This window comes from Chlamydomonas reinhardtii, chromosome 3, assembly GCF_000002595.2.
Source record: "Chlamydomonas reinhardtii strain CC-503 cw92 mt+ chromosome 3, whole genome shotgun sequence".
NCBI classification, from domain to species: domain Eukaryota; kingdom Viridiplantae; phylum Chlorophyta; class Chlorophyceae; order Chlamydomonadales; family Chlamydomonadaceae; genus Chlamydomonas; species Chlamydomonas reinhardtii.
In genome coordinates, this window is record NC_057006.1 from 2,003,719 (window position 1) to 2,017,210 (window position 13,492).

A 13,492-nucleotide genomic window follows, 5' to 3' on the forward strand; every position below is an offset into this window, starting at 1 on the left:
GGCGGTGGGGGTGTTGGGGGCGGTGGGTGCGGCGGGGGTGGTGGGGGCGGTGGGGGCACTGGGGTTGTTGGGGGCAGTGGGGGCGGTGGGGGTGGTGGGGGCGGTGGGGGCGCTGGGGGCGGTGGGGGCACTGGGGGCAGTGGGGGCGGTGGGGGCGCTGGTGGCGCTGGGGGTGGTGGGGGCGGTGGGGGCGCTGGGGGCGGTGGGGGCACTGGGGGCAGTGGGGGCGGTGGGGGCGGTGGGGGTGTTGGGGGCGCTGGGGACGGTGGGGGCGCTGGGGGCGGTGGGGGCACTGGGGGCAGTGGGGGTGTTGGGGGCGGTGGGGGTGTTGGGGACGGTGGGGGTGTTGGGGGTGTTGGGGGCGGCCTGCCTGAGCATGAGCATGAGCATTTACATGGGTTCGAGTCCATGTGGCCCCACTAACTCCTGGTCAGAGTCCGGGGGCGCGCTAGGTAAACAGGCAAATGGCCTAGATCAATAGTGTCCGTGCCCGTAGCGTCGTAACTGCGTACAAGTGGGCAGCTAACTTTTGCGTGTCTGTGTCAAGCATAATCGTTTTCATATCGCTACCTGTATCTTGGCAACCAACATCCGGCACGCGCTGGTGGAGATGCTGCTGGGGCACAAGCGACCTGCATCGCTGCAGACTGGCGGCGGCGGCGGCGGTGGCAGCGGCGGCGGCGGTGGCAGCGGCGGCGGCGGCGGCAGCAGCAGCGGGGGCGTGTGCGCGCATCTTGGTAGCGGAGGGGGCGGGAAAGGCCACGTGGAAGAGGAGAGCGCAGCACCGCCCAAGAAGCGGCGCAAGCGCGCAAGCTGAGGAGCCGGCTGGTGTCTAGGTGTGTGATGGGACAGGGTTCAAGGCAGGTTGGCGAGGTCCCGTAGGGTGCAGCCGATGCCCAGACCCGTAAGCAGACAGCAAACAGTTTGCAGTGGCAGAGCAGAAGTGCATGGCTGGTCGAACGCCGGCGTTACTGTACCGACAAGTTGCTGGCTGGCTGGAAGTTTGCTGATGCGCATTCCTCACGCTCCGGGCGCCCGGCCAGGCGATAGCACCACACAGACAGACCGCAACGCCACACTCGCGATGCAGAGCCGCAGCGCACCTGCAGGAAGATGACCAGCGTCCACGGATGAGCACCAGAGGCAACCGCCGAGAAAATGCAGACAGAATGCAGCAAAGCAGTGGCCGGGCGACAGCGTGACAAGCAGGGGCGAAAACAGGGCGAGGCAAGGCAGAAAAGGGAGCCCGAATGTACGGATGAGTGGCGGGCGAGTCGAATGCGATTGCGAGACAAACACAACCGGAGTGTGAGGAAGCGCCGCGGGTTGGCATTGGGAGTGTCGTGGCTGAAGTTCGGGACAGAGAGCTGTATCGCGCGCCCTATTGTCCCTTCAATTGTAATCCGCATCCTAAGGACCGAGTGCGGTTAGCGGAGTGTTTGCTGGCGAGTCGCGCTGGCGCTGGCGCTGCAGTGTAGTGTGAAACAGGAGTCAAATACAAAGCAGGAAGGCACTGACGTTGGTAGGTAGCGGTCCGCGGTGGGGCTGGCAGGGCATGCGTAGCGGCATGACAAGTAGTGCGGCTGTTGACAACTGTGCTGCGTCTGGCTGCGGCTGGCCCTGCTGTGGCATCGCGATTGCTAGGCACCTAGTTTGGCTATGTGCCTGTGGAAACCGACCCCGGCTATGTCCGGGCGATGAGGTTGTTCGGCCTCAGACTGTGGAAGGGCTCAGCCCCTTTTCCCTTGCGGGGGAGAGCCACCTTTTCTTGTCATCTTCTACACCGCCTCGACACAGCCTGCACACCCTGTCATTGCGCGGACGGTACCGGCCCCCCGCCACGGGGCGATTAACCTCGATATCCCAACATCCTAGCCTGAACCGTATCAGCGCAATTAGGTGCTTGTGCGTAACATACTCCTTCATGTACGGTAAAATGCCTTGCTTAACTGCAGCATCCAACTGCGGGACGCCCATCCACTGCGTATCGCGGCACATCTTAACTCCCGGCCCACCGGCAGTATTTCAGGGAAAGCCCGAGGGTCAGCGCATATGCTCTCTACCTTCCATTCACCCATAAGCATGTTGGCGAAGTTGCCCAGCAAACTACCAATCGGCAGCCCCGTGCGCAGTAGCCATTCACAAAGTGCGTCTGTGCCCTGCGGGCCCACTGTACACCAGTCGTAGCCAAGCTTTTTGCAGACTCGGTAAACCTTGCTCACCCAGCACATGCCTTCGAAACCTCCTGCAGTCGCGGCATCTTCCAACAAGGAGGTGGCTGCCTTATGGCAGGAAAAGGGCTGATCCCGGGTCGTTATCAACCCAGCCACCTTGACGCGGGCGCCTACTAAGCACACGCCTCTGTGTTGGGGGCCTTTGGCATCCCCGCAAATCCGGACGTGGCCGGTTGGGTGGGGTGCACAGTCCGTGCTAACCCGCAGCTAACAAACTAGTCACGTCACTCGCCGCCAATCGGCACGTGCACCCTCAGCCCCACGCCCTCAGCCCCACGCCCTGCTAGCGCCGTTCGCGAAAGTCAATTGTCCATGGACGTGCGAAGGCACTTCTCGCTCCGCCCGAATTTTCCCTGCCACCTTTACAACTTCCAAAAATACGTGCGCTAGCGATTTGTCTTGCTTGATTATACGGTTCCAGAAACCAAACACCATGTACGCCCAGTGCAAATGCATGGGTTGTGGCCCATGCACCCACACCACTTGCGGCGTTTCGGCACGATGCAGGGTGGTGGCACAATGAATAAAGTACGGCATACATAGCAAACCATGAGTTCAGAATCCAAGCATTTAGACACCACCTGCCGTGAGGCTCTGGCGGCCTGTGAATCATAGTGTCAGATCACGGTCCGCATGCAGCCGAGCCTAGCAATGTAGTGGCATGGCTGCTCGCCAAGATCATCCGATGGCAAATATATGTTGATCATTCAGCTTTCTGGTGATACGCTGTTGCGGCTAAATGGCGTGCCCGCAGCAGCATCTGAACGCCCACGGATACAGTGAACTTGGCCGCGACACACCTGCATTCGACAGGGCACACCAATGTTTATGCACAGGGGATTGCACCGGTGCCATCAGGGGCACTTGCAAAGGACGTACAAAACCTGCTCTTGGTAGCCCTGCGACGCCCACCTGAGTGCGTGCGGCCAGGCGGTCGCTCCCAGCAGCGATGCTGCCCACGGGCCCAGTAGTAGCATCAGCGGCAATAGTAGCCGCAGTGGTAGCTGCGTGGCATCGCGAAGTGAGCAGACAAGGTGGTTTGGTTGACAGCCAACGTCAGCGGTACCGGAGCCGAGCGTTTGTTGCATGGATTTAAAATTAAGCCCAACGGCAAACATGCCAGTGTCCCACAAGCGCTACGCCAAGTACGCACCCACCCACGACAGTAACCTCACCTGCTCTGCAGCCGGCTGCGCCAGGCACTCCAGCGTCCACAGCAAAGGCGAGCCCCACCCCGGCAACAACGTCACCGACAACGCGGCAGCGCCAGAAGCTGCCACCCAACGGACCCGCGCGACGCCGCACACGGCCCGCAACAGCGCCGCCAACACCACAGCCACCTGGAACTGCTTCGCGCTGGATCCTCTCGCCACCGCTGCCGCCATGAGCGCAGCCTGGCCACCATGGCACACAGCCATAACAACGCCAGCCAGCCCGCCTCCAGCAACGGCGTGCAACGCCGCAAGCAGTGTGGTCAGAGCCAGGAGCGTGGCGCAGGCGGCGAATGCGGGCCGAATGAACGTCGCTGTGGCATGGTCCCAGAACTGGAGTTCCGTGGTGGCACAGGGGAAGCCCAGCAGCAGCGCGCGTGCAAGCATGTGTGGGGCCCAGCGGGCGGAAAGTGCAGCGGGCGGCAATTCGGCCGGCGCGCCTTCGCTAGCAGCCACAGCTGAAACTGTGCCGGTGATGAAGGTTGCGCTGGCAGCGTGGGTGCCGGCTGAAGCCGACAGCGTGCAAGAAGCCGCGGCGAGCAGGCGTGAGGTGCTGGCGGTGGAGACGTCGCAGGAGGGCACGGAGCTGCCGGCAGCTGCCAGCTCGTCGGTCGGATGTCGCTGCCGCGGTGGAGTTGGGTCTGGGATGGGCGTGCCGGGTTGCTCCGGCGCCCCCGTGGATTGCATCGACGGCAGCGCCGCGCTCGCCGACAACGGCACGGCGCCGTTAAGGCTCAGCCCGGCGCGCGTGCGGCGCCCCGCACACACCGCCGCAATTGCCGCGACCAGCCGGCAGCAATGCGGCGCGCCCTGCTCCTGCTCCGCCTCCTGCGCCTCCCGGCCCTGCTGCTGCTGCTGCTGCTGCTGCTGCTGCTGCTGCTGCTGCTGCTGCGCACCCTCTTTACCCATCTCCAAGCTCGCGGCCGCGCTGAGCGAGCAGCTGACCAGGCTAGGCGCCGGCATGAGCGTGGCAGTCGCTACCTCGCCAACGGCGCCTGGCGCTCTTGGCGACTCAGTCACCCGCTGTGGCACGGGCCGCGGCCCGCCACCCACCATGACGCCGGCACCGCCGCTGAGGACCTCAACCGAGCCGCTGGCGCCGCCGCCGGCGCCGTTGCCGACGGCGTTGCTGTCACTATCCAGCGGCTCACGCTCGCGCTCGCGCGCGTGCTCACGCTGCGGATCCGTGGTCGTCACACGGAAGGCCGAGAAGGCGCCGCCGTAGGCCGACCTTGCCAGAAACGGGTCCCGGAATCGCTGGTAAACGATGGTTGGCGGCTGGCCGCTGACCGCTGCGGGGTCGTACGCGTTGCCGCTGTCGGAGCCGCATGCTGGTATGTACCCCGCATCCGGCACCGCCGGGGTCACCGGCGTCGCAGTGCCATGGGCAGCGACAAGCTCGGCCGCCTGCAGTGCGGTGGTGTACGGCGGCGGGTGCAGCAGTTGGTGGCTGCTGATCTGGGCGTACACATCCGCACTGGGCAGTGCTGGCGCTTCACCAACGGGCGCGGTTCCGGAGTCGCCACACGTGCTGGTGCGGGCGACGAGCTCGCCCCAGCCGCGAAACTCCTGCGGCTGCGGCAGTACTGATGCCTGTGGCTGCGGCTGCGACTGAAGAAGAGGCTGCAGGTGCGCGTGGAGGTGCGAGTAAAAGTTGTCTTGGTCGAACCGGAGCGCCGCGCGCGACGACGGCCGCGCTGGCAGCGGCAGCCCTGCCAGCGCCGCAACCGCCGCCGCAGGGTCCAGCGCGGTGGCGCTGACGGCGCCGCCGCTGTGCGGCATACCGCCCGACATGCGCATGCGCGCAGAGCTGGAGGAAGAAGACACGGCCGGAGAAGCGTACGACAGCCGCGGCTGCAGCACCTCGGGCAGCGGCGGCGCCTCCCGCAGCTGCAGCAGCGCGCGCAGCCGCGCCGCCAACCCAGCATCGCCGTCGGCTGCCGCCGCCAGCAGCTCCGCGACGCCGCCGTCATCGGCGGCGCCGTCGCCCTCGCCGACCAGGTCAAGAGCCGCCGCCAGCGCCAGCACCAGCCGCGTCATGCGCGGCAGGCGCAGCTCGCCGCAGCCCGCCAGCAGCGTCACGACGGTGTCGCCCAGATGCTCGCGCAGGGCAGTTGGCGTCGCCGCGCCCGCCGCGCCTCCCAGATGCTCCAGCATCACCCCGCGCAGCTGCTGCGCGAACGACGGGAACTCATACTCATGCACCGCCGTGACTGAGCCGCCACTGCCACCACCACCGCCGGGCCCTGCCACCGCGTCAACAGCCGCCGCCGTCGCTGCTGCCGCCGCGTCCAGTAGCAGCCCCAGGTCCGACAGGAACTCCACCGTGGCCGCGCCAGCGGCTGCAGGGCTCAGGCCAGCTCCGCCCAAGCCGACGCCACCACTGCTGCTTGAGGATGACAGTGCTGAAGCCACACCAAGCGTAAACCGCCTGCGAAGCTCCAGTATCTCTTGCGTCACGCCCATCGCCTCATCGGGAGTCCACGCGCTCGCCCAAGGCACCGTTGCCCGAGCGCCGGCGTTGACCGCGGCACGGCGTTGGCAGCCAGCGCAGTGACCACCAGCACCACGGCCGGCGGCGCCGCAGCACGCGGCGCGCAGCAGCAGCACAGGCGCGGCGGCGGAGAAGGGATCCGAGGTCCTCGGCAGCAGGCTCCCGCTGTTGCCGCCGCTGGGCCCTGAACCGTCCGCAACCGGCGCGACATCACCAGCCACGGCCGCCGGAGCGGCGCCACTTGCACCTGACGTGGTGGGCTGGGGCGCTGCCGAGCCGCTGTTGCCGCTGCCGGCCAAGTCCTCCTCAAGCGCACTGGACCAAGTGCATTCCTCGGAAGGCACGCGACACTCCACCTGCAGCAGAGCACCGGTGCCGCTGCCGCCGCTGTGCGGCAGCGCCGCCGCCGGCAGCGACAGCACCACCACCTGCCCGCTGCACCCCACCGCCTCCGCCACCGCCGCCGCGCACCGCAGGTCCACTCGGGCGGCCTGCGGCGTCGCCGCCACACCGACGACCAGGCGGCGTAGCAGCAGCCCAGTGGCGGCGACCGTTGGGACTGGCGGCGGCGCCGTCGCCGGCGGCGCCGCTACGGCCGCCGCAGGGGTTGACGCCAGCGTCAGCATTTGAGGCAGGTTCACCCGTGCGCCACGGGCACGAGCACCGCTGCCGGTACTGGCCGCCGGCAGCAAGTCAAGCGCCGGGAGGCGACACACCTCCGTGGCGGGCAGGAAGCCGCCCTGGCTGCGCACGGTGCAGCAGTGCGTGCCCGAGCGGGGAATGCCCACGTACAGTAACACGGCTTCGACCTCGCCTTCAGCCTCCCCATAGCCGCGGCCCCCGCCGCCAGTGTGTGCACTGGAGAAGCGGGCCCGTGCTACAGCATCAGAGCCATTCCCACTGCCGCCTGTGGCGGCAGCAGCAGCGGAAGCTGAGGCGGCTGTAGCAGGAGCCGTGGTGCACGGCAGCGCGATGCAGCAGGGCTCCACCACGAGGGCTATGGAGGGGGCGCCGCAGTAGACCGGCACGTCGTCGCAGCGCCACTCGCCGCCGGCAGCAGGGTGTGCCGCGGCACCATGTGGGTCGGTCTCGGTGGCTGCCAGGGCGAAAGGCGACTGCGGGTGCAGGCTGTCACTGTCCTCGGTGGAGGTCGGGCCGGCAGCGGTGGCGGCGCCGGGCCCGGGCTGCCAGCGCACACACTGCAGCTGGTGGTTGACCTGCACGGTGACCGCAGGCTCCAGGGTCGGGTCGACCAGCCCCTGCTGCTGCAGGCACGCAAACAGCGCTTCCAGCTGCGGGCACATGGGGAGGCAGCGCGGGAGGCTTGGAGACAGGGGCAAGCGAGGGAGCAAGCGCACCGGCAGGGTTGAGGGGCCTGCGTTGACGAGTGGCGTCGGGCCCTGACCGTGGGCCCTGACCCGCACAAGGGGAAGTGCAAGAGGAAACTCACTTGGTGCGCCGGCAGGTCGCCTTCCTGCTGCGGCTGCGGCTGCGTCTGCGGCTGCAACGGCACGCCCAGAGCCGCCGCCAGTGCGGCCGCCGCCAGCGTCTGCGTGCCCACACGCGGCGTGCCTGGGCGCTCCTCCGCCGCGCCGCTGCCGCCTCCACCACCTGCTGCTGCACCTGTCGCCTCACCAGCGGTACCGCTGCCACCAGCAGCAGTACCCGCACCCCCTGCATCCCCTGCATCCCCTGCATCGCCACGGCCGCTCGACTCATCGGCCGCCGGCACGCGCGTGTACTCCAACACCAGTTCGATGCAGCCGCGGCGCACAGCCAGGTTTGTTAGTGCCCAGCCCGAGGGCAGCAGCAGCCGCGCCAGCGCCGCCACTGCCCCCGGCTGTATCTGCTCCACGTGACCACTGTGCAGCTTCATGGACAGTCGACACGTGGACGGCGCGGCTGGAGCCGCACGGCTGGATCCGACGCGGGCGGCGGCGGCGGCGGCGGCGGCGGCAGCATCCGGAGCCTGCGCTGCCACAGTGTCGAAGGCATTGGACGTCATGGCAGAGCCGTAGCCGGAGACGGGGCGAGAGCGGGTTGCGGCGTCAGACACGGCGGAGGCCGCGGCCGTGCCGGGCGCAAAGGCTATGTGGTAGCCGTGGGCGGAGGTGTGCGAGGCGGCGCGCTTAGCGATGTGCGTGGCACCATCCAACTCGCCGCAGCCCGCGTCGCTGCAGCCGTCGTCACCGATCACGGAGTCGCCAATGAAGCCATCCTCGCACCCAATGGCCTGCCGTGACGCGCGCTGGCGCGGGCCGGATGCGGCACGCGGTGACCGGCTTCCGCAAGGCGACTTGCCGCCGCCGCCGCCGCTGCCGGGGCCGCCGTCCATAGGGCTGCGCGCGACCAAACCCAGGCCGCCGCTGCTCATAATGAATGGCGTCGCCGGGCCGCCGGTGCCACCACAGCCTGGCGCTTGAGCGGGAGTGAAGGCGGCCACAGCAAACTTGGGTTCTGGCACACGCTGATGGGCGGCAGCAGCGACAGGGGCGGCGTGGCTGCTGCTGACGCCCTCGGTGGCGGACTCACCGGCACCGGCGTGGCTGCCGAACGCCGCCTGGCCGGCGATGCCACAGCAGCCGCGTACGGATTCGCTGCCGCTGTGTGTGGTGGTGTGGTGGTGATGGTGGTGAGCGGCCGGCAACCCGCCGCTGCCGCTGGCGCTCGCTGCGAGGAGCAGTGCCCCAGGTGCGATGCGCTGCACGGCCATGGCGGCGTGTGGGCCGAGGCCCGCTGCCGCTCCCGGGAAGCTAACGGCGTCTATGCTGGCGCGTCCGCTGCTAACAGCGGCACGCGTGCGCCACATGGGACCGGCCGGGATGGGCGGTTCGGAGCAAGCCGTGGCACGGTGCGCCTGCGCTGCTGCCGGGCCCAGGTACAATCGGTTGAGCCGCTTTGGGCGCGGGAGGATGGCCATAGCTGCGCTAGCTCCCGGCTGTGCCAATGTAGCAGGCAGCGGTGCCTGCTGAGCGGGAGCCGTTGTTATGGGGTGCGGCAGCGCCGCCTGGGCACTGGGCTGCATCGCTAGCGCCGCATCATGTTGCGCGGGTGCGCTGTAATCAGCACGGCCACGCAAGTCGCACGCTAGCACTGCGGACGGCGTGCCTGGAGTGCAGCCACCGCCGCTGCTGTAGGCGAATTGAGATGCGCGAGCAGCGAGGGACCCGAAGTCTTCCCGCGTGCCGTCCGAGTCCGCGGGTGTGAGCTCACCAACTCGACCACTTCTGCGCGGGTGGCGGATGGATTGTTTATGGATTAGCACGAAAGTAACTCAGGGGCTTACAGGTGACCAAGAAACTCACGGGTTCGGCACAGGGTCCTCCGACTCGACAAGGCCAGCCCAGGTTGTGAGGAAATTGGGCCCGTGCACGTCGCTTGCGGCTGTGCCCGTGCGAGACAGCGAGCCAGTGACCACACCACAGGAGCTTGCGGCTGTGCCTGTGCGAGAAAGGGAGTATTGCCAATTGAGTGTGCCAATCGAGCACAGTTTATTCGCCTCAGGGCGCCCTTATCATGCCAGAGGTAGAGCACGTACCTTCGTTGTGTTCGGCCGGGGTTGGTGGCAACTTGAAGCTGCGGACGTCGCGCGTGAGAGTGGGCATGCCGACTCTGGTGCTCGCCTGGGCTGGCTCTCTAGCGCTATCTGTGCTGCTGTTCACTTCCCCTGACACCATCTTCGCCGACGGGCGTTTGCTCGCTCAGGTTTCTGCCTCGGCAGTCCTGACGCAGGTTTCTTGTCTCATAGTTCTCGTATAGGCGAGTGGTTAAAAACTATTTACCAGCGGACACGCGGTTCAACCCTTGTGCGTGCTGACGATTGCCGCGACTCTTCGGCTGACTTCATCAGGCATTATGTCATGCGGCAGGAGCTTGGGACGTGGCGTGCCGAAACCCTGGGGCTTCCGGCTGGCGCCCCCTGGACCTTGACCTTAACTCGGTAACGACATTAGAACGCGCTCCCGCTTACCGGTATCCAGGGACGGCGGCGGAGAGGAGCTGACGCCGTTCAAGTCTTTCAAGTCTGCCAAGACTGAGCCGCTTTGACGGCCAAGAACGGCCTCGCCGCGACCTGAATGCTGCGCACATCTGTATCATCAATTTATCAACCTGTCTGCGCTATCCCTGGGCTAGCCTGAGGTTTAAGATGCGGTGTCATGGTGTGATGAGGTGTGGTGTAGGCGTTTGTGCGCAGCTGGAGGTAGGAGAGGAGGCGGAGGCGTGAACCCTCTTTTGCCGTCGAGTTAAGTCTCTCGATGAGGGGAGGGCCGCTTCGGCGGCCGATAGCACCCTTACACCCCGCTAAGTGACACCAAGCGTCGCAAACGCATTGGGCGAAGGCGGTCCCGTGTGGCCGCTCCGTGCGGGTGGGGCGCAGCGCCTGGACTGCGGGGGGAGCCCGAGGTCCCCGCTAACCCCGAGTCCAGGAGAACCTGGAAAGGCCGCGAATGCTGTGTATTACTGTGTGGATCGCGAGACAACAGCTCATCGCACCGTTACGTCTGGGCCCAAGCATCTAAGAGCGTGCACTACACTTGCAAGCGCTGTGAATTAGCCCCACGGCTGCAATCACACGCACGCTCCATCAGAGCGCTTCACTTGCACAAAGATTGCAACACGGTCTGGCGCCCTTAGGACGCCAAGACACGAACTCCCATCCAATAAACCTTCTGCATACCGCACTCTCATCGCAAACATAACCCCGCACTGCCGGTCCCATCACACGTCCGTTAAACATCATAACAAAACCCAAAACTGCTCCAACGCCGCTGTACCGTTAGGCCTCCACCAGCTCCGAACGCCTACTTGCAGCCTAGCCCGACAGCTCCGCAAGCACTGCTGCGAGCTCCTTTTCGAGCATACGAGGCAGCGCTGGGCATTACATTACAGCTTCATGACCTCCTCGGTCTTGGCCTTGGCTGCGTCCTCCACCTTCTTGACATACGTGTCAGTCAGCTTCTGGATGTCGTCCTCCAGAGCCTTCTTGTCGTCCTTGGGCAGCTCAACCTGGGCGGGCGAGGATGCAGAGGGAGGCAGGCAGGCAGGGATGAGGAGAGGCAGGCAGCGATTTGGAGGCGCAGGCAGGGATGAGGAGGGACAGGCAGGGGTGAGGAGGGACATAAAGAGACAGGGAGGCGCAACGAGGGGACGTGAGAGTCCTGGAACGAAACGGGGCCCACAGCCCACAGCCCAGTCCGGAAGGCAGCGCGGTATGGCAGGGCGGTGGGGCGGGCACGAGCGAGTGCCACTGCCCGACGTCCAGCTGCCCTCGATGCCAGGCCCGCCCCTGCGCCCTGCTCCGGCACACAATCCCCAGCAACCACGCACCTTGTCCACCTTCTTCAGCGCGTCCTTGCGCACATTGCGCACCGCCACCTTGCCGTCCTCGGCCATCTTGGACACCTGCTTGGCCAGGTCCTTGCGCCGCTCCTGGGGGGCGAGGTGGGGGGGCGGGGTGGGGGGGCGGGCAAGGGTGCGGGCATATGGATGAGAAGGCTGTGCAAGCGCGGGGCAGTGTCTTGGTACCGCCCTTCAAATGCAGACGGAGTTCCATAAGCGCGCACTCGGCCCCGGGCATTTTCCACCCGGCTCCTCAGTACCACAGCTGCGCCACCACACGCGAGCTTCCACCCGGCGGCGCACCTGGGTCATGGGCGGCATGATGAGGCGGATGCGCTCGCCGTCGTTGTTGGGGTTGATGCCGATGTCGGACTCCTGGATGGCGCGCTCGATGTCGCGCAGGCTGGTCTTGTCGAAGGGCGTGATCATGAGCGTGGATGCGTCCGGCACCGTCACCGTGCCCATCTGCTTCAGTGGCGTGGGCGCACCGAAGTAGTCGACCTGCGGAGGCGGGGGTGCGGACGTGGGGGAGCGCAGGGCGAGGCAACGGTGTAGCGTAGGTGAGAGGACATGATTCACGGCAGCGTGAGAGAGATATCTGTTCCAATGCGCTGGGACGTCGGGTACCTACAAAAGCCCAGCAGTGTCGCTTGCCCTGCTGCCTGCCCTGCTGCGCATCGCCGCGCATCCCCTCGTCCTCGCTCCGGGCACGGCGCTTGTGGTCCCCGCAATCACCGCACCCGCAACGTCAGCGCCCGCAACACCAGTCCTCCACCTGCAGTCCTGCCTTCAGTACACTGCCTGCACCCTCCCTCTCACGGCTTGTATCATTGTCACGCCGCACACGCCGCTGCAAGCCGCACTCACTGTGATCTTGTCCAGGATGGCTGGGTTGGCGCGGCCGGTGCGGATGGTGTTGAAGCCGTCACCCACCACTGCCAGGCACTTCTTCATGCGCTCATCCTGCAGCGGCGCAGCACGGCAGGCGGGGGCCGCGCACGTGACGCGATGGGCCCAGGGTGTGGGTTTGGGATGGGGCGGTATACGTTGGAGAAACCCAACTACTGGGTATTGAGGGGACGGACGGATTGGGCGATGCAAGGGAGCAACCGTGCGCAACAGGTGGCTACTGCCAAGTAAACATGCGTGCACGGTGTGCCGTATGTGCCACGACCCGTAACAAGCAGCTGGGCAAACGCCGCAAGACACCGGCACGGCGGCACCGCGCGACTCAGACTGTGGTTGCCAGCAGCCACAGCGCAGCTGCTCTGCACGACAGCGCATCGGTAGCGTTTTGTGTCTGGCCCCCGGGCAAATATGCTGAAAGGCCGCGCTGGCACCGCTGCCGAGCCCCGTGCGGTTCCCACCCGCTCTCCCATTTGTGGGCCTTGATGTGCATGTGCCGTCTCCCCTCCACGCAGCCTCTCGGCAGCTGCGCCAACTTCGGCCCACGCTGCCGAGTGCCGACACGTCGGCGCCTCTGGCCCCATGGACTGCCCACGCCCTCCACCACTGCCATTAGCCGCTGAATATTCAGATGTACTTGCGCTGCTCGCCGAGTTATACATGTGCGCCAGCCTCCCACCCGCGTGGGCGTACTGTGACAGCAGTGCCCCGTCCGTTGCTGGTTGCTACTGCCATGCTGCCATTCCCCATAGCCTCGTGCCTGCAGCTGCTGCTCATACTGCTACTGCCACTCCTCACCGCGTCCTTCTTGGCCTCAGCAGCAATCTTCTGCACGTCCGCGCCGCCGCCGGCGGCAGCACCGCCCTTGCCGCCCTTCTCCTCCTTGGCAGGCGCCTCGGCCTTTCCACCCTTGCCTCCCTTGCCACCCTTGGCGAACGTCACCACCGCCATGCGGCTGCCCGCATCCCTGCAACGAGGGATACTTTGATTTGTCAGCTGCAGTTCCGCACGGTCGATGCAGCTCATGCCGAGCTAGGAAGCCCTCGCCGCGCCACGAACTTGCGACGCTGGGACCACCCACCCAGACGCGGAGCGCAGCTGGGGGCGACCCGCAGCGCGAATGGAGCAGGGACGGAAAACAAGCGACTTGGCGATAGGCGCAGCCTTCAGGCTACCAGCCTGGGCACGAATGGCGGTCGACATTGCGGTGCTGTGCAAGTATAACGGCTACTAATTGACTGGACTACAAACAAGCGCAACCTATTACCGATACATAAATGTCGCGCTGTGGTGTTGGTTTACCAGTG

At 66.2% G+C, this 13,492-nt stretch overlaps 3 protein-coding genes across 3 annotated transcripts; 1 reads left to right on the plus strand and 2 right to left on the minus strand.

The window, feature by feature from the left end:
- Positions 1-492: 492 nt before the first annotated feature.
- On the plus strand, positions 493-1,744 carry CHLRE_03g155976v5 (uncharacterized protein). Its single transcript, XM_043060594.1, has one exon. The coding sequence runs from the start codon at positions 611-613 to the stop codon at positions 815-817; it is 207 nt and encodes a 68-aa protein (XP_042925723.1). The 5' UTR covers positions 493-610; the 3' UTR covers positions 818-1,744.
- A 12-nt stretch (positions 1,745-1,756) lies between these two features.
- CHLRE_03g156000v5 (uncharacterized protein) lies at positions 1,757-9,707 on the minus strand. Its single transcript, XM_043060595.1, has 6 exons — positions 9,478-9,707; positions 9,245-9,380; positions 7,390-9,166; positions 3,410-7,231; positions 3,147-3,238; positions 1,757-3,034 (listed from the first exon to the last, which is right to left on the minus strand). The coding sequence occupies exons 1-6, from the start codon at positions 9,542-9,544 to the stop codon at positions 2,938-2,940; spliced, it is 5,991 nt and encodes a 1,996-aa protein (XP_042925724.1). The 5' UTR covers positions 9,545-9,707; the 3' UTR covers positions 1,757-2,937.
- Positions 9,708-10,385: 678 nt separating this feature from the next.
- CHLRE_03g156050v5 (uncharacterized protein) lies at positions 10,386-13,446 on the minus strand. The gene is made up of 6 exons (XM_043060596.1): positions 13,267-13,446; positions 12,984-13,152; positions 12,147-12,242; positions 11,583-11,780; positions 11,268-11,369; positions 10,386-10,946 (listed from the first exon to the last, which is right to left on the minus strand). The coding sequence occupies exons 1-6, from the start codon at positions 13,386-13,388 to the stop codon at positions 10,824-10,826; spliced, it is 810 nt and encodes a 269-aa protein (XP_042925725.1). The 5' UTR covers positions 13,389-13,446; the 3' UTR covers positions 10,386-10,823.
- Between the last annotated feature and the right edge of the window lie 46 nt (positions 13,447-13,492).

Coding starts and splice junctions, on each gene's coding strand:
- CHLRE_03g155976v5 (XM_043060594.1), top strand. CDS start 611: ATGCTGCTGGGGCACAAGCGACCTGCATCGCTGCAGACTGGCGGCGGC.
- CHLRE_03g156050v5 (XM_043060596.1), bottom strand. CDS start 13,388: ATGTCGACCGCCATTCGTGCCCAGGCTGGTAGCCTGAAGGCTGCGCCT. Junction 12,243..12,983: donor CTGAGGCCAAGAAGGACGCG/GTGAGGAGTGGC, acceptor GCGCCGCTGCAG/GATGAGCGCATGAAGAAGTG. Junction 11,370..11,582: donor TCATGCCGCCCATGACCCAG/GTGCGCCGCCGG, acceptor CTCGCCCCCCAG/GAGCGGCGCAAGGACCTGGC.
- CHLRE_03g156000v5 (XM_043060595.1), bottom strand. CDS start 9,544: ATGCCCACTCTCACGCGCGACGTCCGCAGCTTCAAGTTGCCACCAACC. Junction 9,167..9,244: donor GAGGACCCTGTGCCGAACCC/GTGAGTTTCTTG, acceptor CCACCCGCGCAG/AAGTGGTCGAGTTGGTGAGC. Junction 7,232..7,389: donor GCGACCTGCCGGCGCACCAA/GTGAGTTTCCTC, acceptor ATGTGCCCGCAG/CTGGAAGCGCTGTTTGCGTG.